The sequence below is a fragment of the Diabrotica undecimpunctata genome, chromosome 6, assembly GCF_040954645.1.
Source record: "Diabrotica undecimpunctata isolate CICGRU chromosome 6, icDiaUnde3, whole genome shotgun sequence".
Taxonomy (NCBI): domain Eukaryota; kingdom Metazoa; phylum Arthropoda; class Insecta; order Coleoptera; family Chrysomelidae; genus Diabrotica; species Diabrotica undecimpunctata.
The window spans coordinates 4,543,358-4,571,122 of NC_092808.1; the positions used below are offsets into that span (position 1 = coordinate 4,543,358).

The window sequence follows — 27,765 nt, forward strand, 5'->3', positions numbered from 1 at the left end:
CTCAAAACTTTTGTTTTCTTTATTATTTTATTTATTTCTTTTGTATTGTTTTCTCTTACGTCTTTTCGGATTGACCAGTGGATGTCTTTATTTAATTTCTTCATTGTTGTGTAGTTTTAGCCGTATTTTTCCGTCAGTTATCTTCTTTTACTTATTAGTTCTTTGGTATTTTGACTTATTTCTTTATGGGTCAGAACGGTCTGGCAACACTCCCTTTCCGTTTCTTTTAGAGCCTTCATTATGACATCATTTTCTTGATCTACATCTGCTATTTCGTCTTGCATGTTGCAAGTCTTGTATATGTCTGGTTAGTGTATCTTCATACAGCTCGTTGTTTTCTGGGGGAAAGCATTTGTTTTTTCTTGTTTTTAGGATCATCTTTGTTCTTTCCAATTTGCCATTAAAAGTATCTTAGCTCGAATTAATCTGTGGTCGCTTCCTATTGAAAATTTGTTGAGTACTTCAATGTCTTTGATTATTTCTTTTCTTTTTTTGTAATTTTTATTATAATATATAAATAATGTTCTTATTTTTGTTCGACCAAATAAAACACAGAACTGATTTAAAAAACTTTATTGGCGTGTCAGTGCTTCACTAAAAGAACCACCAGTGTGGTTCTTGTATAACATTTATTAATAATATTAACAATAAAAATTGCAAAATACATATACTTTTCTCTATATACATACAAAACTTATCTAGAAGCAAATAATTGGTATTGGAAGTATACAAACAATTTTACCAAAAATATCACTTTTACAAATTTAAAGAGAGTCAAAATTTACCACAAAAAAACCAATATACTATTTAAGAAATTGTTAGGTCTTATCCTCACCTCAACTGTGAGAATTTAGCCCAAATACTCACATGACTCTTGTGGAAATACAAAATAAACCCGTAAAAAAGATTTTTCAGGCGTTTTAAAAAATATATTTAGGTTATGATAGGTTAGGTTTGGATCAATACGTTAATTAATGTACATTGTAAAAAAATTGAAAAAGACAAAACGGGTGTTTCTGATCTGTTAGTTGTATGTCAAATTAATGATAGATGGAACAAGATTAAGGTGACTACTTAATCTCAAATATCGCCATAGACAAAAATGGTTGCAACCTGATACAGATAAAAAAGTATTTCTAAAGTCCAAGAAAGAAGTTCATGACTAATTAAAATAGACAGATTTTAATTCAACTGTGATGCATGTATATGGGTTTATCAATATTTTTCCTCTTCGCAATCTCATTTTCTACATTAATGTATGTTTATCAATTTTTCATTCAGAATATATATAGGAAAACACAGCTAAACAAATTTTGCCTCTCGATATTAATTATTAATTACATAAATAGAACAGGAAGCTTCTCGAAAGTGTTGGTGCATGAAAAATACCATTCCCTACTACATCATCCCCCTGACTAGACGAAATGCTAAGACTGCGTGAGCCTAGGTCGGTCCACGAACTCAACGCCGTATCTGAATATGGTGTGCAATGTGGCGTAGACCATAGAACCCCAAAATAACAAAAACAGAAGAGATTCAGTTGAGTATTCCGAAGGAAATACAGCAGAAGCTACAAACATGGATACAGCGACCAAAAGTACCGAAGGATACGTAATATATCGCCACGATTTGTCTACTCTTAGTGGAGATATCGGTTTGCCATAGCCTAAGAACAAATCTATGGCATCCTGGCGATACCCGTCTGTTAAATTATTTTTATAGTATCTAGTAAGCGAATTAACTCCATCTCGAAAAACTCCAGCCTTAGTCCTTTTACCTGTTCTAGTAAAATCTGTTTTTAAAGCCCCGGTTCCCGAGTACTGGGTACTTATAATATCGGCGTTATCTGCCCATACATTCTTAAACAAAACCTCGAAGGAATACTGGAACTCCAAGTTCTGGTTTTGGTGTAAAATATTCAATTTTCTTAAAACTACCTCTAAATTTCTGTGCGCTAGCATACTTTGGACCACGTTAGTTCTGTCCAAACAATCTATGCAGTTCGTTCTGAAGACTCCGTCTTGTAACGAGCTTAAGGAACCATCCCGTAATAAGAGAAAGAAGCCCATTTCGTCTTGGTCCAGGGCTAGACGGTCTATTAGGATTTTGAGGCGATCCCATCTCATTTTGCTACATTCAGAATGGAAATCGAACGGTTCGTATCGAGCTGAAGGATACGACAATGAACTCATGGCCTCCTTGAAGGATTTCTCCATGTTACCTATAAAAACAAATTATATATTTTCTGGAAAAAAAGTTTGTTTTAAAATTACAAACACAGCTATTGCTCACCTTCCGCTCCCTTTTGGTCAATGAGATTGACTAACACAACTTTGCCATATAAAGTTGCCAATTCTTCTAGATGTTTCAAACAGGTGGAATGTTGCTCTTGTGGGTCCATATCGATCATGGTTGGAGGAGGTTTAAGACGCAAATCGGGATTTTGCTGCCAGAAAAGTGGAATAGAGCCTCTGATTTGAACAAAACTCGCATGGTCCCCTTGGTATTCTACGATTTGTTCGGTTTCGACGAAATTAGCGACGTTGCCATCTTTGTCTATGCCTCTGCGGAATAATCTGCAATACAATATGGGCATAAACGATTAGTGATGAACAAATTAAGCACAAAGACAGTGATAGAGAACTTTTTAACACATTAGACTATAGAACAAGCTTTTCTAGTGTAAAGTAGAGATAAATTCATGAAGACATTAATTTTTATGGGAAACGAAGAAAAAAATCCATTATGTTAATTTTTAGACTTATATAGGATTTAAAAAACTTATACACAAGTAAAAAACTTCACAATTTGTATCTTGGTATAAAAACATTTAATTTAAAACTTAGACTTTAAACTTTAAAACCCCAAAGAAGACTGGATAAATGAATTCCACACAAAAATCTCGCCCCCATGGGTTGAAAACAACATTACTCAACAAATAGCTACTGTAAATAGAAACACTTCTTTTCTACAATCACTATTTCAATTATGGGAACTCGAACAATGCATTAAATCAACAAATAATAAATCTCCCGGGCGGATAACATTTCATACAATATGTTGCATAAAATGTCCTTAGGCCATAAGAAAGCCCTGTTAGAATTGTTCAATTCGATTTGGATAAAAAAGATTCCTTTTCCACCAATGTGGAAAGAATATATCATAGTACCTATCAAAAAACCTGGAAAACAGAACGGAAATGCAGATTCATATAGACCCATAGCTTTATCATCGTGTATATTTAAAACCATGGAAAGAATGATAAAGAACAGGCTTGAATATTGGCTAGAAAATGAAAAAATATTATCTGACTCACAATATGCTTTTAGAAAGGGAAGATCTTCCTTAGAACCCCTAACGATACTAGTAAATGACATCTATCTAGGATTCACACACAAATACAACACTTTGGCTACATTTTTGGATATCACTTCAGCATATGATAATGTTCAAATAAATATACTTATCAATATATAAGCTTATCAATAAATAAGCTTATCAATATTGGTCTACCAACCTCCTTTGCCAACTTCATAAAATCAGCTTACTCTAGTCGATCAGTTTCCTTAAAGATAAATAAAGAAGTTTCGGAATCAAGAATATGTAGATCTGGATTACCACAAGGTAGTATCTTGAGCCCAATCCTCTACAGTGTGTACACAATGGACATAGAAAATGTTATATCACGTAAGTCCAAAATTATTCAATACGCCGATGATGTTGTTATTTACACCAGTAACAAATCAGAGGACAAATGTATAGAAAATATCAACACTGAATTTATAGAAATCCAAAAATGCCTAGACAACATGGGACTTTCCATATCCGAGTCCAAAACCAATATATGTATTTTCTCTAGAAATAGAAACAACTATCAAAGACCACTAACAATATAAATATAAACTCCGTATTAGCAACTCTGTAAAATATCTTGGCCTACATCTAGATAGAAAACTATTATGGAAGGACTGTATCCACCAAATCATCAAAAAAAAACAAGTAATTCTATAAATATTTTAAGAGCGTTTTGTAGGGCAAAGTGGGGAGCAGATCCAAATACAGCTTTACTTTTCTACAAAACAATGGTACAATCAATAATGGATTATGGAAGTCAACTCTATGGAACAGCAGCAGATACACATCTAAATAAAATCAAGATACAACAAAATAAATGCTTAAGAGTTTGCCTGGGATATCTTAAGTCAACACCCATAAATATTATGCAAGCTGAAGCTGTGGAACCTCCTCTTAAACTAAGAAGACAACTATTGAGCAGAAAATTTATGATAAAAACCATTTCCAAAAAAACTTCTTACCTCAATAGTATACAATCACTAACAGTTCAAGTTTTGACCCATAGATACTGGCACTTCAAGAAAACCCCCCTCATAGTAGAAACTTTCTCAGAAATACCTAACATTACAGATATACTAATTCTAACCCCGATTCTAATTTACTCGCCTGAACAAATTTTTTCACGTGAAATTAGAACCTACTATTTTGAAAGTCAAGAAGTAGCAAGTTTCAATCAAACAAAGTTTAACGAAACAAAAAACAAATACTGGCCAAACTATGATTCTATATTCACTGATGGATCAAAGTCAAAAGAATATACCAGCTGTACCTTTTACCATGTGGAAGAAAATACTGACAAAAAATTTATTCTACCAAAGGAAGCTTCCATATACACTGCAGGATTAACAGCAATTGTGCAAGCTATGAAATACATACTCGGCTCTAACCACGACAAATTCATAATATGTACGGACAGCAAAAGTGCAGTAGATAAACTTAAAAAAGTAAACATAAATAGATCAGTTAATCATATTGAAGCAAATATCCTGTATTTACATAATGAGATCCACATCAAGAATAAAGTCGTCATATATCTATGGGTAAAGGGACACGCAGGTATAACAGGTAATGAAATAGTAGATACCTTAGCAAAAACAGCCCCAACATCAGGAGAAGAACTAAATCTTAAACTACCCCCGTCCGACCTATTCTTAAACCAAAGAAATAAAATAAATGAGATGTGGCAAAACCTACACAACGCTTCAACAACCGGAACAAATTCTTTGCTGTAAACACCAGCAAAGAATTCCCAGAAAACCATGGTTTCACAAAATACCAAACAGAAACTTTGTAGCCACAATAAATCGAGTATGTGCTAATCATGCACTAACACCTTATTATACGCACAAAATGAAAATTACAGACGACCCACGGTGTAGTTGTGGTAAAATGGTTACATTAGTACATGTTTTACTTGAATGTCCAATAAATAATGTAAACATTAATAAACTATATAAAAACTTAATTCACTACAAGATAAACCTTCCAATAGACCTAAATTGTATTATTTTTTAGTTAGTTAAATTAGTTAGTTAGTTAGTTAAATTTCTTGGTCTTCATATTGAACAGAATATGAATTGGAGGGAACAAATACAAAATTTGTCAAAAAAAAAAACTGAATACAGCCTGCTACTCATTAAGTGTATCTAGACCAGGGGATATTACTATCAGCATATTATGCAAACTTTTATTTTGTTATGCGATATGAAGTAATCTTCTGGGGTGCTGTAGTGGATAGCTCAACTGTCTTTATAGTAAAATAAAAGGCAGTCTAGGTGATCTTAGGTTTAAAGGCAGAAGAATTTGGTAAAGGCTGATTCAAATCGCTCAATATACTCACTTTCTCAGCCATCTATATATTTGAATGTATTATGTTCTTCTTTAAGAATTTTACTTTGTTTTATACTTATAATACAAGAAGCCTTAATTTGAATTTCCCACTTCACAGATTGTCTCTGAGAAATCCTTTGTATATGCGTGTTAAATTTTACAATATCCTACCATCTGACATACAACAGGAAACACTATAGAGCTTTTAAAAGAAAGGTTTTTCAACACCTACTTAACATTGAGCCCTATACTGTGGCAGAGTGCCTGGCTTATCCTTCTCCCTGATCAGCATGTTTAATTTGTAATGTTAATATATTTTAATCTGTGATGTTAATATATATTTTTTTAATCTGTGAATAATGTAAGGTTATTTGCTCAATTATGTTAAACAAATTATGCAAATAAAAATTTACTCTCTCTAGCATCTTATTTATTAGTTTTTAGAAAAATAGCATTGTAAAAACAGGATATTCAAAAAACTGCAGATAATTGAAAAGAAAAAACTCTAAAGAGCAATAACAGTCTAGATATCAATACATAAAAGCCTTAGAAGAGAAGTTGAGGCATTGGCGAAGGAATCAGGAAAAAAAAACTTAAGGATGGATTATTCGGAAAAAGATATTTGATAAAAAATGAAATTATATGAGAAAATAGTTTTAAAACAACCTAATAGCTCTAATATACAAATACATTTGAATTAATACTTTCTAAAGTAAGACTTACCTGGTACCTGCCCTGAAAACGCTCCTCCTTGTAACAATGATCCAGTTCAAGCTATGCCCATTAATAACACAAAAGTTAATAGAAACAAATCCGAGGATCAAAGGCAGACAAAACTTTTTGCTGATTACATTTTTGAAAGGGCTCAACAGGAATCCATTCCATACAAATCGTTGATCAGCTCTTTCCCACAGGGACTGTTTCCAGAAATCTGGCGAAATGTCCCGAAGGCGCTGGAGGGAATGTGTCAGGTCGTAATCATAACAGAAATACTGAAAGGGTGTTGTTAAAACTTGTTCTATCATACTAAGGTACACTTCATTGTCAGCTTGTTTTTCTGGACTTAAGTTTAGGGAGCTCCTGAAGGGAATGAGTTCTGCCTTTACTAGCCTCCATACTGCACAACCTGTATGAAAAAAATTCAATGAATAGTAAGTGGCAATGATATTGACATATACTAAAACACATTATAAATTTTTACCTATTAGCAAATAAGGAAAATATGTGAGAATAAATCTTCTCCTTATACACTATTTATAATAAGTTAAAATTAAGATGTGCCATTCTTTCATCAAATATGTGTTCTTGAAACCTTTGAAATCAATAACAAATGTCTAAATAAAAGTAGATATCCATAATATCAATATTGAGTAGGGTTTTTAAAAGGAAATATACACTTATTTTGTACATGACCTTTTTATAATTAATAACATTTTTATCAGTATGACATTCATTAATTTCAAGGCTTCATTAATTATACTACAACCGTAATAAAATGAAATCCTATCAAACAATCAAGGATTTGTTTCTCTTTATATAAAAATTAAAATATTTTATACCCTATACATTTATTCTATCCTAGGAAGATACAAACCTGATATATAACCCACTATATCTCTCTGAGTGGCAATTACTAGATATGGCCCAGACAACAGCCTAATTATACCAAGGAGGCCACAGAAATCTTTTCGACTACTAGCTGCTGGTATGATGTGACGGTGATTTTTGTAAACTGAAATCTCTTCAGTTACTCTCTCTATCACTAATAATTCCTCCCCATTTTTGGGCTCCAAGAAGAACTTATCTGGAGTTGTAAATCTGAAATTATTGACGTTAGATCAAATCAAAGAGTTGTACAAAATAAAGGTTACTAACAATGTTAGGTCACTGTAGACTTCCTGCGTTTTTGTATTATTCATGTTTAATATTTGCAACTATCAACTATTATTAGTGATTTATCATTTCTCATTAAAATTTACACTTTAACCTCCTGACAGTGACATTAATGAAAAAAAGTTTTGACAGTGACATTTACATTTCTCACCGCTCCAGTCTCTTTCCTTAAAGCTTTTCAGCTTCATTTGCGCAATCGGCCTCGATATGGATCAATTTCAGCCACCCTCGTCCATAAATTTTTTTTATAACTTTATTTAATAAAATAAAATGTTAATAAAAAAATCTTGTATATTTATATCATCCAAAGGTATGAATTAAATAATAACACACTTAAGTTGTTGTTTTCGTCTTTATATAATAAACTTCACAAATTACAGAAAATCAGTAATTATGAAACTAACATAGATATTTCGAATATAAACTGTATTTAGAAGGAATCACGTTTGTCCCTTAGAAATGTTAGCTTTCATTCTCTTCAACAAGGCAGGAATATATTCGACTTGGTTATCTACACATTTTGTAGCACAGTTTTCGAATAGGGCAGTAAATTTTTGAACCTAAAAATTAAATGATTAAAATTATCTTATCTAATACATTAATTACACATTTTTTACCTCAGAATCTGTCTGATTAGGTCCCATTTTAAGTTTGATATCATCATTACAATCCAGAACGCATCTTTGTAATTTATTCTGAAGGTGATCCATTTCTGTTTGTACATATGATTGAGCCCAATGAATCTTTACAGAGCAATGCTCCACACACTTTTGAACCTGCTCTAAGGACGCGTCTCTATTTTCACAGCAAGTAGCAGCACACCTGTGCATATCTGCCTAAAATTGATAGAATAATTAATTTCTTAATGTATGTATTGGGTATAAGGTATAAGAATTAAACTTGTGATATAAAAACCTGGTAAATACCTTGTGTCACTCACTTGCATTTTCCGTAAATATTGGAGGTCCAATTCATTAATTAGTTTAGTCATTTCTTGTTCAATCCTCTGCCTCTGTTGTTCAACCATTGTGAATGTTGTTACTGGTGTAACTTTCAAATGTTTCTTTAATTTGATACAAAGGTAGTATTTCAACCAGATCTACGATTTTCTACTAGTTTTACCAAAGAATATAGACGCTTAGTTTTACGTTGGAAATTTTAAATAATTTTTCTAATAAATGTGTGGATATCACAGTTGTATGAAATTGACAGTTCATCAACCTTATATAATCATAACCTAATTTTGTTATCACGTGTAAGTAAATGTATTGTAGCCGGTGTGAAGTTGATATGAAAATTTGGGCAAATTTCAAACTACGATAAGAATATGAATTTCTCACATCTTAGTAATCACTAATAATAGAAAATTCAGCTGAAAACTAATTAAAAACATGAACGTTTACGTCTTTTCCCACTTCACTTACGAGGATACTACGTGATATGCAACTAATAATACAATTTGTTCAATGAACCTAATGAAAAATTAGATTCTAACGAGAACAATGCATAAAATTATTATGGATCTGTTAAAATTCTAAACAAGCAGCAATTATTTTATTTTTAATCATTTAAGATAAATAATTACGCCACCGGTCTTCAAAAATTTCAGCCAAAATTCTACATTTGTACATTTATAGTTGTTAAAAATTATTAATTAGATGCATTATACACTGAGAATATTTTTAATTTGTGCAATGAAAGTTCTCGCACGTGTGCAAATCTAAATAGATATGAAAAGCAATATACTATTCAATAGGAAAACTATTGGAGAGACTATTTATTATGTTATATTTAAGAAAAATAGATATAGTTCTCAATAAAAAGAAATTGTTTATGTCATACTTTCGAAGGGTATTTCGAAGGGAACTAAATCAATTTGTTCCCTAAGAACCATTTTAACTTAGTGCAAATTGTTAATCATTTTAAAAGATTAAAATGGTTTTATTGCACAATACGATTTATATTTATATTTTATCTAAATTTTCCCTTGAAGTAAAAATCCTGTTTTTAAAAATTAGATTGCGCAACCACCAAAATTTAGACTTTTAATATAAATTACACTCTCATCAAAACTTAAACTGTTAAATATTTTAACAATTTAACCAAGAAAATACTAAATAAATAGTTTGAAAACATTATTACGTAAAATCTGCAAAGCTTATGGTTTCTCTAATACATATATTTCTTTTACATCTCTATAAAGTACAGAGCCTGAGTTAAAGAAAATGAACCACCTCTGACAGTTTTAATTACCTACTATATGAAGCACCATAGATAAGGTTAGGTTTTATGAAGCACCAGATGAAGGACTATAAAGCACATGAAGTGTCAATGTGAATTGTGATATTGACATAGTATAAAGTGGTTAAACTGTGGTATAAAAAAGAAACTGTGATATTGATGCAGAGATATGTAAGAGACTGTCTCACATATCTCTGTATTGATGTGAATGTATGATGGCATGATCACGACCACGATCACGACCAGTATCACAGATAAATTAAACCTAAATTTGTGCACCCTTCCGTTTGGTGGTACTGCTAATTTCATTACTGCGTAAGGAGGTAAGAAACCCTCTTTACCTCCATGTTCCTGCGCGTTGTTCGTTGTCACTTTACACTTTATTTATTGTGTGTCATTTCATTAGTTTAATCACAACCACGTTCCTAGTGGAAGTGTATATTAAACCTATAAAATTTTGGGTAGTATATATTTAAAAGATATATTTTAGTTGTTATATTTTAACATAACTATTATATGGTGCAAATAAATACTGTCGGTAATTCGTACAGTTCTATTTTATTTACTATTTAGTTTGTTTACTATTAATATTGGCTATGAGTACGTGTGCTTGGTTGTATAGTAATTTCCAGCCACTAGTCTGTCAAAAAGTAACTAACTTCGCAAAAATATAATTACTAAATTCACTAGACAGTTTGGACTGGGAATAGCGAACCGACTATACTTTAACAAGAAAACCCAAATAGTATACGAAAAATATATACATATTATCGTATAGAATAAGGGCTATTTTGTTATTTTAGGTAATTTGTAATTTTACATTTTTAATTTTTATATTATATTTATATATAGTTACGCACCCTGGCACTAGGCGATGCGCCAATCGTCGTTTTACTTTTTAAGACGGGACCGGCACTGCTAGAAGGGAATGTGCTGTGGACCAGTATGACTCATAACATAAGTGACACCTTGACTCCTGCTTGATTATTATCTTGTCAAATTAGCATGAGATTAGTATTGTTTACCTTATAAAATACAATAATTTAGCAAAATGGCCATTGAATGTTTTGAAAATATTAGTATGCCTCCGTGTATATGGTTCGAGGGAGGAGATAAACGAAACGCGTTAGCGTCGATGTTAGCAGGCTTATTGGTAAATAATCGCATTAACTTTAAAGAAACTTGATTAATGTTTGTTCTTGTAGTTTTTTACTGGTTGGTGGATAGTCATAGATGCAGCTAGCGTTTACGGTAATATTCTAGCTGGTTACCATATGTGCGGGGTTGTAGGAACAATCTCTTTGCTTATGGTCAATTCTGTATCCAATGCACAGGTAAGTTCTTTATCTTCAAACAAAAGGATGTTCTATTAGTTTTGTACAAAATGTTGTTTTCCACTTTTTATAATGCCTAGGTAATATATAGCACACTTAGTTTTAGTCTAGGACTTTTCAAATTTTATTAAATGGTGTAACCCAGATAAGTAGTAACTGCTTATCAGCTAATAAAAATGTGAGGGAAGTTAAAGATAGTAATTATAAGTTTATGTTATTGGAGTTTACTAATATATACACTATTTTTATCAGTAATTTTTCGAAATGTGTTTTAAAACACATTATTTTTTGTTTGATTGTAATAAAATATATAATGCCAAGAATTAAATACCAATATTTTTATTACAACTCAATTGCTAAGTTAATAAGAATAAATGTCAGAATTAAATAGAATATGGTATATCAGAAGGTTTCTTATTTTCTACTTTATTTTACTAGTAAGATCTATTGGCGAGTATAGTAAGGTGATCATTTTTCCAGGTCAAAATTTTGATCTACATTATTTTTGTACTGTTTTTTGAGCTATGCCGAATGAATTATTTAACACTAATGGAATTTCTTTTATTGTAAGTTTATCCTAACAGAAGGAACATATATGCCATATTTTCCTTCTATTTTGGTTCTTTAAGCTAGTATTGTAACCTACGAGAGTCTATTTTGATTGAAACACTAGGACTAAATTATATTTTTGTATTAGATTATATTATACCCAGAAGAAAGAATTTGATAAAGGTTTTTGTGTAATTTGTTAGAATCTTTACCTTTATTCCAGTTTTTATTTTGATTTCTGCTTCATTTTGTTAGGAACACTAGAGCTGTTAAATTTCTTAAGTATAAAGCCTTCCTATATCTGAACTTTTACCTACTAAGTGGTAAAGTGTTTGTTTTATTGTAAATGTAGCTGGTTTTTGCCCCCATACTACTTTTTTCATTCTGGTATAAGCTAAATAAGATTAAATTACACCCAAAAAAAAGAATTCTGAAGATTACAACAAAGGTTTTGGTTTATATTTGAATTGTTCCCAGATTCAAAATCTTCCTATATATCAATTATAAGTTACAGTAAGGAAAAGTGCTTCTTTTGTAATCTTTGTTCTCCTGTTGATAAGATCTTGCCTCAGAGGTATATGTATAAGGTTAATGATGTTTCAGATGAGAGGTGATGCCTATGAAGGAGGCTGTATGGGTTCACGTGGAACTAGGATTTGGTTGTTTTTGGGTTTCGTTATGGGTTTTGCTGCAGTGATCGCCTCATGTTGGATATTATTTGCTGATTTTATGGTAGAGGGTAAGTTAATTTAACTTCACTGAATAAAAGTCTATTGAAGATTATTTTTTTTAATTTCCTCAAGTTATTTTTAAAACTCAAGAATTTAAAATAAAATATAACACTCTTTTAATTTCAACATAATATAGTCAACTTGGCATGTTTTTCTGAAACATTAGTTTATCTAAAAGAATCTATCAAATTCTATAAATAATAATAAAAAAGCTTATTTGTTTTGAATAATTTGTTTCATTTACATGCTTTACTTTGATATTTTCAGGAAAACGATGGTCTGGAGTGTCTCTTTTCCTCCAAAATGCACTGATTTTTATCTCATCGATTATATACAAGTTTGGAAGATCTGAAGATCTGTGGGGTTAAACAGTATTGAGGATCTACGAAATCCACATATACATTAATTATTTTCTGTTAAGGGTTGTTCGAATGGTAGTGTATAACTTTTTGTCACAAAAAAAGGTATGTGAATATGTTGTGATTCATGCAAGTTTGAGATTATAATTTTTCGAGTTGAAAATACATAAAATTAATTGGCTTTTGTGCTCCTGTATTAAGTGTTCATCACAAACATGTGTTCACTTGAATCTCTTACTTATGCAATGCCAATTTACCAGGGATGTCTCTTTAGTTTTACATAGAGGGATAAAAACAATCCAATATGTCACACTGTCAGTTTATGAGGTTAGGTTATTAACATGTCAGTTTTTTAAACTCTATCTACAACAGATTAGAGTAGAATCATTTTTATAGTGACTGGTGACACCAATTTGTTACTTGGAAATGTTAAATAGAGTATTTATAATTACAATTGTTGATTAAAAAGAAATAAAATTTAAAAAAAATGACTTAGGTTATATAACCAGGTTAAATTGGGTGCCTATCAGCAAGTCAAATCCCATGTGATGTAAGAGAAATTGGTTGGAAATAACTTGGACGATTTTCACATTTGGTCCCATTGAAGATAGCTATAATTGAGCTGTCATTTAAAGTTCATAGAACGAAATGTTGGCATTTGGCTGTGTTGTCATGTTTTTTTAATAAATCGGGAAAGAGCATGTGATTTATAATTAATAAAAATCCAATAGAATGGGACCAATGGGACCAAATGTGAAAATCGTCCAATAACTTAATTTCAGTTGAATATAAATAGGAATTCTACCACAAAATTGTACCAAAGCAAGTCTGAATTTTTCAGTCAGGCCTTATTAGAAATATTTATGCCGATATTAGGATTATATTAGTGTGAAAATCATTAGATCAGAAACATTTTAGTGATGCAAAACAGGTAAAACTGTGGTTGATCAGTTTTAGCGATTTTGAAATGGAATATTTAGGTGCTACTATTCCTATGAGAAACCATAAACTATCTTTCCTTTTGCACATACCACTTACATTCTGTTCTGTTCCTACCAGTGTTCCCAAACTTAAAAAAATAAAATCGGTAGAATTTGTTAAAAAAATCGGTAGATTTTTCAAAATATAATATTTTGTTTAAATTTCATAGTGTTTTGCAATTCGTTTATTTAAGAAAAAATAAAATATGTTTATTCATCTAAATCTAATAAAATAAAAAAAAAGAACCCAGATACTGAACTTAAAACGAGAAGGTTGGCCCTGCTGGCACGTTGGCACTTGGCTGGCAGTAACATCCAACAGTAACGAAGTGGGAAATACGAAGTTGTCACATTTATATTGGGTACATATACTACATAAATATTAAGGTCTGGATTCTACTAAGTAGACGAGAGAAAAAAAAAAGAGGACTTAAAAAACTTTATTTGTCATGTTTATTTTAAACCATATAATCTCAAACTAAATGAAATATTGAAATAACAGTAAAATAAATAAAAACATATTTTAATAAGTAACAGAAGATATTAGATCTTAAACAATATCAGACACTTTTCTCTAAAACATTCAACACTTGTTAAAATATTAGGTATAATACATAAATTCTCAAATTATATAATATAATCTCAAACTAAATGAAACATTGCAATAACAGTAAAATAATAAAAACATATTGTAATAAGTAACAGAAGATATTAGATCTTAAACAAATCAGACACTTATTCTCTAAAACAATCAACACTTATTAAGAAAAAAATATATAAATATAAACTCAAACTGATTAAAATCTAAACTCTTAACTGATTAATTCCTATAAAGATGATTATAACAAAAGACCTTATCATTCAAAACAGAGAAATCGAGTTATTAACTTAAAAAACATAAAATAAAAAATGGTTAGAAAGCCTATTCATTTTCTTTTTCATACCAACGATCTTTTGATATTTTGGAAATTAGTGATTTTGCAATTTCAAAATTATAACAGGTGTTTTCTCCTTCTCCAGCTATATATCTTTTAGAGTGTAAAATACCTGTTATTGTTTCCGTTGATAAACGATTTCTCCGTTTGGTTTTAAGTATATTCACAGTAGAAAATATTGGCTCAACATTTGCTGAGGACTTTGGTAAAGATAGAAGGTTGAAAATAAAACTTGTTAGGTGAGAAAACGTTGGCGTTCCGTCGCCATTTTTAAATTTCGTAACACCCTTTCAAAACTGTTCTACATCTTCATCTAAATCTTTTATTTCTTCCGTATTTCGCAATAGACGCCACTCAGTGTCAATTACCTGCATTGGAATATTGCTAGAGGTCGAGGATAGGACTAGTCCAGGGAATAAGCTACACATATGGGCAATAGATGAAATTTCACCAGATTTAACTTTTGCGGGACCTATAATAGACAGTTCTTTTAGCTTATTGCTTTCTAAGGGCATTCTTTTAACAATTTGGTTGCAACTTTCAATGTAGAAGTCAAGACATCTCAATTGAAATAAATGTTTTTGTTCTGGAGTTAAATCTGTATGATTATAAAAAATATTTTGTACCCTCGCGCCATAATATATTTGCTCAAGATCTAAATAATTTCTAGAATTTCTAAAATCAATGTTTTCGATTGACTTGTCCAAAATACATTCTCTTTTTAAAAAACAGTCGGACAATGTTTTTAAAGTTGAACAGATTTTGGAATACACTAAATGGATTTTAGGCGACTGTGATTGCATTTCTTTATTTATGTTATTAAATAAGGGTAATACGAAATCTAAAAATGACAGAAATAAAAGAGTAGTAACATCATTAAGTTTAACTAAGATATTTTCAGCTGCAAGTAATTCGTTATTCTGAACAGCATCTGTGAAAAATAACTTCAGTGCATTATACTGTTCCAATATACGCGATACTGCAGCATGTACGGAAAGCCAGCGAGTTTGGGACGGATGTAATATTTTATGAAATTTAACATTACAGAATGATTGAAATTCTCTGTATTGAGAAATACTTTTAGGACTTGAAGAAAAATAATTATGAATATCTCGCACTAAGTCCTCAACAAATCTTGGCAATTTTTCGCATGCATAAGATGCACACAAGTGATAAGAATGACATATACATTTCATGATAAAAATTTCAGGGATTTCATTTTTTAAAAGAGTCATGAAAGAATGTTTAGAACCCATCATAACATTAGCTCCATCAGATGCAAAACCAATGAGATTATCCTTGTAAGGAATATTGTGTTCAGCAAAAAAACTTAGCACAGCTTGAAAAAGAGTATTTGCATCTGCCGAGGCTAGTGGTATGAGAGACAGAAAGGAATCTTGAATAACATAGTTTTTTTCATACCTTACGACTAAACATAAATGCTTCGTGGTGGAAAGATCAGTCGATTCATCTATTATTAGAGAAAATTTTTTTCGTCGTAAATCTTCACATAAAATCTCAAAACTATCTTTTCCCATTATTTTCTCGACTATATTCTGGCTTTTTGTCCTAGCACATTTCAACTCCTTAATCACATCTGGATTAATAGTTTTCAAGAGATCGGGTAAATGATCCATAATTGTAAAAGGTAGATTATGCTCTACAAGGAAAGCGCATAGTCTGATTTCAGCTGAAATTTTTTTTTAAATATAACAAACTGAAAATTCAAATATATAAACGTTATGACTTACCTTTTCTTTGATCTTCAAATTTATTATTAATAATATCAAATTTCAGTTTTGATTGCGATTTCATGGCTTTAGCCTTGTCTATATGAATTTTTCGATTAGCGTGTTTGTCCACAGCATCAGTACCAGAACTAACATTGATATGTTTTGCACAACAAGAGCAAAATGCAAAATTAACCCCTTTACTGCTTTGCTTAATCCACCCAGAATATTTTAAATTGTTCTCCCATTGCTTTTTGTATGTCTGCATATATTTTGTTCTTTTTAGACACCTGTTACTTGTTTCACCTAGGTTTGAATCACTTTCAGAACTTGACGACATAACTATTAAATTATTGTTACGCGTACAATAAAAAATTACGCTACTAATACAATAACACGACGTTACGAGTTAAGACTTCACAAACCTCAACTGACTGAAATTTAAATCTTTAAATGAGTCTGTGACTAGGAATCGAATACTTATCCGAGAAACGAAAACTCAAGTATAAAACCTTTTTAACAAGGAAATATTATACAACAAAAACAAACAAACTACCGAGTTTTTGCGTGAGGTGCACTCGGAAGCTTAGATTTATGCGTTGTACCGTTCCTAACTTGACAAATTCCCAGAACCAAGCGGTCGGGATCACACACAATGGATTTGGATTCATTTATTTATTGCATTATTAGCTTTTATGACATCGTGTACTTTGTAAAGTACCGCTTAGGTATCATTTAAGAATAAATTTATGAATGTTTTCACACGTTTTCGTGAATAAACAAAAATGCTCAATGCAAATTATACGTATCGGAAGAAAAATTGTTTTGTCTCTTACATATTTCTTCTCAAATTTAAGAATAAGTAAAAATTTCTATCTGAATATAAAAATCGGTAGAATTTAAGCCTGTGTCGGTAGATCGGTAGAAATACGTCGAAATCGGTAGATCTACCGATTTATCGGTAGGTTTGGGAACACTGGTTCCTACTGATGTTATTGTTATTTTTGACATAAGTCATTTATTTTAAGACATATGAAGTTTGACAATGTCACTCTATCTAAAATTTAAAAGACAACCCTGATATTATAAGACCTCATGTACTTATGCGATTACCAATAAGTAATTTCATACTTATATACATAGAAACATAAAAACTTACAAATTTTAAATATTTTATAGCTTTTGTTCAAGTTTTATCTTATAAAATCTATTAAAATTATTAAATCAGTCCTATAACAAATATATTTGAGCATGAATCGCTTTTTGTACACTTTAGGTTGTAAATGTATTACTATAACTACTTTTCAGTAACTTTTGTATGTATCCACTTTATTGTACATGTAATTATACTAAATAAATGTGATTCCTTTTTATTTTGTCTCTTTATCCTTTCACGTTTTACCTCTCGTGGGTATGTTGAGTACTTACTGTGCCTTAATCACTTTACCAGTTGTTGATTTTGGCCTCTGGGTGCCCCAGCCCTCAAGAAAGTACATATAACTGTAGCGAAACTTTGAGATGGAGCCATTATTAAAATTCGAAAGACCAGTAGTTGACAATTCTTAAACGGTTGTTTTTCTCTTCAGGTTAGTGCTTGATAAAAAAAAATGTATGCAACAATCAGTTGAGGGGTTATTTGAAGGTATTAATTTAGGTGAGCAATAATATAAATATTTTTAATGTAAATTTAGACTTTGCTATACAAAAAGAACCATCTTTGAAAAATTTTTAATGTAGTTTGTGCTTGTCTTTGCATCCAAAATATTTTTTAGGCAAAGTCCAGTCAATATGTATACATATTTCAAAAAACTCACTCAATTCCTAAACTTAAACCATGTAGCTTATTTATGCAACTGAACCTATCAATTTATTTCATTATATAAAATAGAAACCAGCTGACCTTCATTTATAAGCCCTCTATATATAAGGATAGCCAAAACACTATATAGTAGGGAAATAATAGTTTGAAATATTTCTTTATTTAAAATAGCTGCAATACATATATTTTATTTAATTTATTACAGTAACAGATATTACAGAGTTCTACCAATAAAAATTAAAACTTTTACAAATAAAAGATCATTATTTAATATGTCAATACATATAAGGCACGGTAAAAACATGGTTGAAAGTTAGAATCGGTTGGTGTTACATATCACAGACAGATATAAGTACAAGCTTTTTGGAAGCACATTTTAGTGTACAAGATACTGGGATCTATATTCTATTTAGTGTAAACTGGTAGTGAGGTCACTATCTCACAGATGTACAGTGTTGCCTGATTTGTTTGCTGAATAGATGTCACAAATACAAAGTAAAGAGTGCTGCCTATTTGTTAGTAACCTGTGGTAATTTTTTGTGATAGTGACATTTTTCATTGAATTGTAGTTCCAATGATGGGATAAAGTGCTCAGTATGATATTAAAAAGCACTCATTGTAGAAACACAAATATAAATATACTAATTCAAATATTTAAGACACATCTTTTCGTATCTCAAATGTTTATTAAACATACCTACCAACTGTATAGAACTTTAGTAAAATCTCAACATACTTATGCTCCAGTCCTACAATTTTTTATGACTCAAAACTTTGCGCAAAATTGTTTGTGGCGTCCTACGATAATAAGTGTGAATCAATCTGTTGATATAAAACTACCAACATCGTTTGTAAGTGGCAATAAAAAAATGGCGCAGTCTAGTAAATTAAACAATAAACAATGTAGATTTTATGTTTTTGCATTCTACTGTCAAAACAGAACTTCACCACCAGTTTACATCAAATGATCTAGATGCTTTTTTAGGTAACATAAAACTATTAAGTAATTAGAAGGGGTAAAACGCACAAAAATATATTCTTTTTCTACGAATTCCGTTTTTTACCATCGCTGATAAAAATTATGCCCATAAACTCATTAAAAATTATCTAAGAGGGCTAAAAATCTCTTATTTAAAAACTAAAACTCTATTTTGAGATTCTTTTGATAATCTTACGAGTATTTGAATTACTTTGACTGGTACAATTCTTATTTTTATTAATAGAGTGTTGTATTTTAAATACACTTTTTAATAAGGAATGTAAATATTACATCTGTTGTCTCAGTAATCCTTATATTCGATTACGGTGTTGCCAAACTTAAATCTCAATTACTTGTACCACTTATTATGAAAATACCACCTGCTAATCAAATTATTTAAATAACCTCAACTCATGGCACAGTGGAGACCTAGTGACGGAATCATAATGTCCTTCACAAACCTAATAATATCTAAAAGCTCTGCATACTACTGAATAAAATTATAGATCCGGAAATAGCGTTCGTTGCAATAAAAAAACTTTACGACAGCTAAAAATCCTCATTCTATAAGAAGGCTTAGCAACTCTTCCTATAACCCATTTTAAACAAGTGATAACATTGCATTTTTATAAGTTTTGATATCTCATTGTAAACTATTCTACATTCTGTAGTTTCAGTAATGATCAAGGTATTTGGACAACTCTAAGAATGGTTTGACAAAGCTAGCGAAGTTTCGAAAAAGCTGACGACGTTTAGATGACGATTGGACAATGCAGAGGATATTTTGAAAATGCAGATGAGGTTCAGACAGAACCGACGAAGTTTATACAACGCTGATGACCTTTAGACTACAACGAGAAAGTATAGACAATGAAAAGGACTTTTAGACAGCAGTGGAGATATTTAGATAATGCTGACGATATTTACTTAAGGGTGAGGAAGACGTTTAGATAATGCTTGCGATATTTATACAAATGTGACGAGAATTAGACCATACTGATAAAATTTAATCAATTCTATAATAGTTTAGATAATGCTGAGGAATTTTAGTCAACACTGGCGTTATTTAGACGATACTGACAATATCTAGACAATGCTTATGACATTTAGAACATACTGAGCAAGTTAAGACAATTTTAAGAAAGTAAGACAATGCTGACGATATTTAGACAATGCTGACGATATTTAGATAATGCTGACGACATTTAGACCATACTGATAAAATTTAAACAACTCTACAATAGTTTAGATAATGCTGAGGAATTTTAGTCAACACTGGCGTTATTTAGACGATACTGACAATATCTAGACAATGCTTACGACATTTAGAATATACTGAGCAAGTTAAGACAATTTTAAGAAAATAAGACAATGCTGACGATATTTAGACAATGCTGACGATATTTAGATAATGCTGACGACATTTAGACCATACTGATAAAATTTAAACAACTCTAAAATAGTTTAGATAATGCTGAGCACTTTTAGTCAACACTGGCGTTATTTAGACGATGCTGACAATATCTAGACAATACTTACGACATTTAGAACATACTGAGCAAGTTAAGACAATTTTAAGAAAGTAAGACAATGCTGACGATATTTAGACAATGCTGACGATATTTAGATAATGCTGACGACATTTAGACCATACTGATAAAATTTAAACAACTCTACAATAGTTTAGATAATGCTGAGGAATTTTAGTCAACACTGGCGTTATTTAGACGATACTGACAATATCTAGACAATACTTACGACATTTAGAACATACTGAGCAAGTTAAGACAATTTTAAGAAAGTAAGACAATGCTGAAGATATTTAGACCATACTGAGCAAGTTTAAACAACTCTAAGAAAGTTAAGACAATCCTGAGGATTTTTAGACAATACTGGCGTTATTTAGAAAAAGCTGACGATATTTAGACAATGCTGATGATATTTAGACCATACTGAGCAAGTTTAAACAACGCAAAGAAAGTTTAAACAATGCTGACGATCATATTTAGACAACGCTGCCAACGTTTAGACGTCGCTGACGATATTTATATAAAATTTTATAATATCTAGACACTTCTGGCGACGACGGTTAGATAACGCTGACGACCTTTCGACAATACTGGACAGTCGTGGCAACATACATTTGAACAGCCGATAGCAAAGAACGGATTTGGTACAAAAAAATTCTATAGAAACACATTCTGGTGAAGTAAATTGGCTTGTTAAAACTGTTTAACTATAGTCTCTATTCACAACAGGTTGCAGCTTTTCGTTGGATTCTGATTTGTCGTGCCGAATCTCATTGCATGGCAAAGTTTCGTAACAATGATCGTTTGGTGTGATCATTGACTTTGTGATGTATCTCTTCTTTCTGAAATACCTGCAAAGAAGTTCATTGTTAGTTTTTCGCAATAATAGTTATAGAAAGGTGTCGAATACTACAAAACTAAACGAAAAAAACACTTTAATACAACGTTTTGGTCGCTTAAACAACGATTTTCAAATCGTATAACTCAGAAGTGATAATATTAGCGTATTCCTTGACTATTCGTCTTCTTATTTTGGAATATATGATGGACTTCATGTGATCCCAAACGTAAATATCCGTTGTGTTCAAATCCAGACAACGAGATGGTCAAGGAAATTAATTTTCTTGACCTACCACCATTTGGAAACAATTATTTTCAGTAATTTCTTACTTTGGATAGAAAATCCTTTTTTATGTAAGAACAATTTATGTACAGTGACTAAAACGTTAAATTCAAGTATATAAACATGTTCCGTGAAAAAATGTACCTGTAAACTAAAAATCCCACTGGTATAATAAGCAATATAAGAAACAGCATGTACAAATGGTTGGAGGAACCTCCTTCAGCGACTCCTTTAGAAGAACCTTGGATGTCTGTAGTCTTCAGTTTTTCGTAATAAACAACGTCGTGTTCTGTGTCCTTGTAGCTATTGGTGATAATGAAAGTGATGCAATATTTCGTGTTGGGCTGTAGACTATGTTTCTCTGCATTGCCTATAGCTATGTTTCTGACGCTGCTATTGCTGTCAACCTAAAACAGATATTGTAAAATTTTTAGTGGGTCTAAATGATCTCTTGAGCACAAGATTCATAGTACTTGAGCATTTACGAATAAAACATTAATAACAATCAATATATTGGGAGAAAAGTATATTTTACGACTACTACTATACAGGGAGTACAATTTGAATATATTTTCTGCGAATATACTGCTCCACACATTTGTGTTAATAAGTAAGGGGAATAATACTGATATTGTGATATTGATATACTGTGATACTGATATTGTGATATACTTGATATTTATTTTCATAAGAAACTATACATTGTATAACTATGACAACACTGGACAATGAGCGTCTCGTTTGGACTTAAAACGAAACTTCGTCGCTGTCCTCCATCCGATTTTTAAATGGAAAATACAGAAAATAACCGTTGACCGCCCAATAGTATGCATTGTACATTAATCAATAACTGAAGCAGAATCTATCGATAATGATTTCTGGTTAGTAGAGCTTGTGCACCTATACTATACTTGTACCAAAACTATATTTACCTTCATTACTTGTGCTATCCAAGTATCACCAAAGTTGTTACACAAATTATCAGCAACCTTTCTATTTTTCAACACCTCACCATCAACTTGTCGCTTTTTATCGTAGTCTTGGACCACAACGGTCATGGTATAGGACTGTAGTCTGCTGTCTAGATATGGCATCTTGTACAACAAATTATTGTCACTTCTAGCTAAGAGTTTCGGATTTTGGTCGATGTGATCGCCGAGATGGTCCGTTTTAACGTGAGTTTCTGCATAGTCGCTTTTGTAAGCGGTGTTGCCGGATCGTATGTAGAGGTTGTAGTGGCTGCTATATGGAATATCTTTGATCTAAAATATATACAGTGTGTTAAAAATACTAGATAATAACTGATTCGAAACATACCTGATACGTATAATCATAATAGTAAGTTTTATTCAGCACAGTATATACTTCATGGATATATTTGTCATCTTCAGCTTCCTTCTTGATATTGGTGCTGTTCAAAACAATTTCAAATTGTGTTATGGTGCCATTTTGATGGTAAGGATGCAACCAACTTATATTTAAATCACAATATTCGTAATCGTTGCGGCAGTTAACCATTTTGTACGTGATATTTGTTGGTTTGCCTGGAACTACAAAGACATAGGGCTAAAATTATTCATATTGGTACTTTTTCAATAAAAAAAGTTTTTAACGCCTGGCCTAAATAGCAGAACGAGTTGTCTATGAGAGCAATATGCGCGTACTTATAAATTCTGTGCTCCGTGAATAAAATTTTTTATTTTTTGTATCTTTTGTCATTTTTTTTAATTGCTTCAAATTTTCGAGCTCACTTTTTAAAATGTGAACACAGAATTCTTTAATCTACATTTTTGTTATCAACAACGCAAAAATTCCATCAAAAACTTACCTTTGTCGCTAGCGAAACCCTTCACCACAGCTTCTTTCCCAAAACTCGGCGTATCTAGATTCTTTAACGCAACTCTGAAGTTGTAGGACTGGAAAGGTATCAGATAATTCACCTCTACGCAATACTTCTTCGGCCATAGACTGCATCTTTTCACGATAGAAAACGACGCTTTGCATTTGTTAAACGAGAGGCTGTTACACCTACTCACGTGAACATCTTTGATGATACCGTTCGAGTTCGTTGGCAGGTCGTACCTTAAGGACGCTGTATTTTGGTCTATTGAGTAGATTTCAAGGTTTTCTGGAATAGGAGCAGCTAGAAAAGGAAAAATAAATATACATTATGAGGATTGTTCTAAAAGTATTCGACTTTCTTTCTATAGTTTATTTTTATGAACGAGAGAGTAATTAGCATAATTTTAACTGGTACCTCCGACCACTCCATGGGCGTGCTCAAGATTAATTGAAAAATTACTTTGAATAATTGTAAAAAATAAATGAATTATTTCAGTGTTATAAAGTGTTATGTGTATGTAAACAAAAGTGACCTCTTTTATCACACACTATATTAGAACTGACTGGCCTACATTAAAAAGGGTTTTAAAAAATTCACATTTTTTTTAATTTTTAAAAATTACAAAAGAGAAAAAGAGTTTTTAAAACCGTCTAAGGTATGTTAAATAGATGAATAAAAATATTAATATAAAACTTACAGCTACTTGTTACAAATCCAAATCAGATTCAGAAGATGAACTTTCAGAACCAAGATTTATAATAACTGGCTCGATCATTTTATCAGTAATATTGTCCAGCTTCCACATTTTTTTCCTCTTCTTTAATAGTGTGATTTACTGCCTTTTCCCAGTTTTCAGGTTTTACATTATTTACGGCCTCCAAAAACAACTGTTTAACATCATGAATTTTAAAAGTGGTATTTTTTCTTGAAACTTCACTCTTTATCTGTGCCCATACCAGTTCAATCGGGTTTAATTCACAATGATATGGTGGGGATCTAAGTACTGTCATTCCACGATTTTTGGCAATTTCATCAATTTCGTATTTTTAAAATTTTTCTTTATGAAGGGCACACAACGAATAAAGTTCCTTTCTTATAGATCCGGGATGGTACGTAATATTTTTTGAACTCAGTCAATTCTGCAAGTCTTTTTTTAACCACTTGGTTGTGGGCAGTCCTTCTATAAGTCTGGAGTGATAACCTGCATTATCCATTACTATTACACAGTTCTTAGGAAGAAGATCTATCATTTGTTCAAACCATTCTTGAAAGACATCAGCGTTCATGTCTTCATGGTAGTCACCGGTACGAGTTGATTCAAAAGTTAATAAACCACCTTCAACAAAACCGTCTGAACTGCCAATGTGTACTATTATCAGCCTGCGTCCCTTTCCTGATGGTGGGTTTAAACCAGTAGATAAGTTATTTACAAAAGCGTGCCTTTGACTTGTAACAGTTTCATCCTGCCAAAATTTATTTGGTGTATGACCCTCGTTGATCCATGTTTCATCAAGATAAAATATTTTTCTTTTTTGGTTTCTCATTTCCTTTATGGTTCTTAGAAAATGTCTTCTCCATATGACAATATCGCTTCTTTCTAATAAAATAGACTTTCTGGGATTCTTTTTCCAGCGGAAGCCTATTTCTTTTAAAAGTTTCCATAACGTACTTCGACTCATTTCTGGGTAATCCTTATCATCTCGAACTGAGACAAGAACTTTATCCAATGTTGGAAATTCTTGTCTAAAGAAGAATTCATGCACTTTCCGTCGAAGTCCTTCTTTAAAATGATATTCTATTTGAAATTTTGGTTTCCCTGGAGCATTACGTGGCATTTGAAAACTAACACATTTCTCTTCTTTAATAACTCTGTAAATCGTAGATTTCCCAACACCAAGTGTACTGCTAACTAACTCAACGGTCTCATCAACACTTTTACATAAACGTTTGTCTGTAAATGATTTAAAACAATTAAATATTAATGTTTTTTCATTAACTGTTAGAGGACCAATTTTTCGGCGTTTACACGGCACTTCCAAATTTTCCATAACACTAGTATACACAATAAACTGCACCTTGCAACTGAAGTACCTACTTTTAGTGAACTGTTAAGAATTTTGAATACGCCACTTGGACCTTCCTATATACAAAATGGAAAAACCCACTATCACATTTTCTGTGGAATAAGTTTAGAAGGTAATTATCTAGTCAATTACTGTCGTAGATTCCTGGAATAAAAGAATTAAATGTTTGATTGTTGAAACCCTTACTTCGTGGAATGCACTCATTTCAGATAAAATAAAACGTTTTATTTTATCTAAAGAATTAAACTTTATTTTGCAAATAGGCAAAGAATTAAACTTTATTTTGCAAATAGATAAAATAAAACGTTTTATTTTATCTAAAGAATTAAACTTTATTTTGCAAATAGGTAGGTACTTATTAAACTTTTATTGGTTATGTATAACCAATAAAATAAACATCTTACATTTCTTGCAAATTCATTAGTACCTGTTAACCTCCATCACTCCGACACTGGCAACCTTATTTAGGGATTAGTAATCCTCACAACTATTGTATTCTATTCTGCTCCAACCTTTATACCTGGTGGTCATACTCAATTTAAAATTGTTTTCCTATATACTTCTGTAAACTTGTTGACAAATATCTGTTTTTCATTGAGTCACCCGTATCAACGGTTTAGGGATTTGCATACATAATTTATTGTTTTATTACTCTCTCATACATAAAAATACACTATAACATCGCACCAAAAAAGAGTGTTCTATATAAGTTAACTAAAATCAAACAATATTTACTGTAATTATTGTAATTATGTCACAAGGAAACTTTATACTCACTTCCAGCGAGTGTAGTGAAAGACAAAGTGTAGTTTGTAGTCTTGACCTTCCTGTAAATACTCCTACCGTTTCTAGCTGTCAAAATTGTCAAAGAATAGTGTGAGTACGGTTTCAGTCCAGTTACTTCGTAACTAGTATTTGTTTGTAGAGATATTTCTTTGGTGAAATTTAGTGTAGAATTAGAAACAATTATCGTATACACTAATCTGCCATATTTCTTATAGCAGTTAACGGGTTCCCATGTCACGTTTATAGAAGTGTACGACGGTTTCAGTTTTATATTTGTCGGAAGTTCTTCTAAACTAGGTTCGTCTAAAAGCAAAAAAAATGCTCTGTAGGTGAACATTAAAAAATAAGTTTATTATTTAATACTGAATATTTGTACCAGTAGAAAACAATGTACATTGATAACTACAGTACATTCAACCAACTACCACCTCTAAACGATTAACGGAATTCGCAGAAAACGTTTCATTGTAGTAAAAGGTACGGTAAACTGCACTGGAGTTCTCCATAATCTTTTTAATTACTTACTTTGTTTAGAAATGGAATTTTAAATATTATTGTTTATTTGGCTAATAATTAATGTATAAATATAATGGTTAACCTGCTGTACAATTATTTTGTAAATAACAGTAGCGTACTTACTGATTATTTAAATTTATAAATCAGCATCATCGCCACTAAATTCACTACCGCTATCATTATGTAAATCTATAATCACTGGATTAATTTCACTAATTTTATTTTCCCGGATCCACCACTCTTCTATTAATTTTTCACATTTATTTACAGTTTTGGCCCATATTTCTGGAGATTCAGTTTTGAGAGCTTCTTGCCACATTACCCTAACTGCATCGTCACTGTATCCACTGCATCCAACGTGATTATCATAATGCGTTTTACATATACCCCAGATGTATCTTATGGGATTAAACTGGCAGTGATACGGCGGTAACTGTAGTACTTGATATCCATAACTTGATACAATTTGGTCAACTGTATAAACTGTTGGTATTTCATTACGTTTCCAAATTTTCAGTAACTCTGATATGAAGGCGTATTACGGAAAATTGATATTATTTTTAACTAACTAAGTTTTGGTTGTTTCTCCAAAATCTCCGAATGGTAAGCTGCATTATCTAAAACTATAACTGATGGTTCACTCAGACTA

At 31.4% G+C, this 27,765-nt stretch overlaps 4 protein-coding genes across 5 annotated transcripts in view; 1 reads left to right on the top strand and 3 right to left on the bottom strand.

Moving 5' to 3' along the window:
• Nucleotides 1-558: 558 nt before the first annotated feature.
• Nucleotides 559-7,705, bottom strand: Sac1 (phosphatidylinositol-3-phosphatase SAC1). Its single transcript, XM_072534041.1, has 5 exons — nt 7,561-7,705; nt 7,280-7,503; nt 6,409-6,811; nt 2,293-2,576; nt 559-2,221 (listed from the first exon to the last, which is right to left on the bottom strand). The coding sequence occupies exons 1-5, from the start codon at nt 7,602-7,604 to the stop codon at nt 1,428-1,430; spliced, it is 1,749 nt and encodes a 582-aa protein (XP_072390142.1). The 5' UTR covers nt 7,605-7,705; the 3' UTR covers nt 559-1,427.
• Nucleotides 7,706-7,916: 211 nt separating this feature from the next.
• Nucleotides 7,917-9,006, bottom strand: LOC140444713 (protein FAM136A-like). Its single transcript, XM_072536477.1, has 3 exons — nt 8,519-9,006; nt 8,196-8,414; nt 7,917-8,138 (listed from the first exon to the last, which is right to left on the bottom strand). Exons 1-3 carry the CDS (start codon nt 8,603-8,605, stop codon nt 8,019-8,021), a joined length of 426 nt encoding a protein of 141 aa, XP_072392578.1. The 5' UTR covers nt 8,606-9,006; the 3' UTR covers nt 7,917-8,018.
• A 1,768-nt stretch (nt 9,007-10,774) lies between these two features.
• LOC140443018 (transmembrane protein 50B) lies at nt 10,775-13,155 on the top strand. Its single transcript, XM_072534042.1, has 4 exons — nt 10,775-10,972; nt 11,025-11,153; nt 12,306-12,441; nt 12,701-13,155. Exons 1-4 carry the CDS (start codon nt 10,871-10,873, stop codon nt 12,799-12,801), a joined length of 468 nt encoding a protein of 155 aa, XP_072390143.1. The 5' UTR covers nt 10,775-10,870; the 3' UTR covers nt 12,802-13,155.
• A 5,239-nt stretch (nt 13,156-18,394) lies between these two features.
• LOC140443019 (uncharacterized) overlaps nt 18,395-27,765 on the bottom strand; it is a 45,839-nt gene continuing 36,468 nt past the window's right edge. For both annotated transcript variants that reach the window (XM_072534043.1, XM_072534045.1), the window contains exons 11-16: nt 26,592-26,903; nt 23,716-24,030; nt 23,205-23,437; nt 22,820-23,149; nt 22,032-22,294; nt 18,395-21,615 (exon numbers count right to left, since the gene is read on the bottom strand). In XM_072534043.1, the coding sequence (XP_072390144.1) occupies nt 21,468-21,615; nt 22,032-22,294; nt 22,820-23,149; nt 23,205-23,437; nt 23,716-24,030; nt 26,592-26,903 (1,601 nt within the window). In that variant the 3' untranslated portion in view covers nt 18,395-21,467. The remainder of the gene's footprint in view (nt 21,616-22,031; nt 22,295-22,819; nt 23,150-23,204; nt 23,438-23,715; nt 24,031-26,591; nt 26,904-27,765) is intronic.

Excerpts from the sequence above, each read along its gene's own strand:
- Sac1 (XM_072534041.1), bottom strand. The coding sequence starts at position 7,604 with ATGAATAATACAAAAACGCAGGAAGTCTACAGTGACCTAACATT. Across the intron at positions 6,812-7,279 it reads TATAGTGGGTTATATATCAG|GTTGTGCAGTATGGAGGCTA; the intron begins GTTTGTATCTTC and ends TTTTTCATACAG. Across the intron at positions 2,577-6,408 it reads GTTTTCAGGGCAGGTACCAG|ATTATTCCGCAGAGGCATAG; the intron begins GTAAGTCTTACT and ends ATTGTATTGCAG.
- LOC140444713 (XM_072536477.1), bottom strand. The coding sequence starts at position 8,605 with ATGGTTGAACAACAGAGGCAGAGGATTGAACAAGAAATGACTAAACTA. Across the intron at positions 8,415-8,518 it reads AATATTTACGGAAAATGCAA|GCAGATATGCACAGGTGTGC; the intron begins GTGAGTGACACA and ends TATCAATTTTAG. Across the intron at positions 8,139-8,195 it reads CTAATCAGACAGATTCTGAG|GTTCAAAAATTTACTGCCCT; the intron begins GTAAAAAATGTG and ends TTTAATTTTTAG.
- LOC140443018 (XM_072534042.1), top strand. The coding sequence starts at position 10,871 with ATGGCCATTGAATGTTTTGAAAATATTAGTATGCCTCCGTGTATATGG. Across the intron at positions 10,973-11,024 it reads CGATGTTAGCAGGCTTATTG|TTTTTTACTGGTTGGTGGAT; the intron begins GTAAATAATCGC and ends TTGTTCTTGTAG. Across the intron at positions 12,442-12,700 it reads TGCTGATTTTATGGTAGAGG|GAAAACGATGGTCTGGAGTG; the intron begins GTAAGTTAATTT and ends TGATATTTTCAG.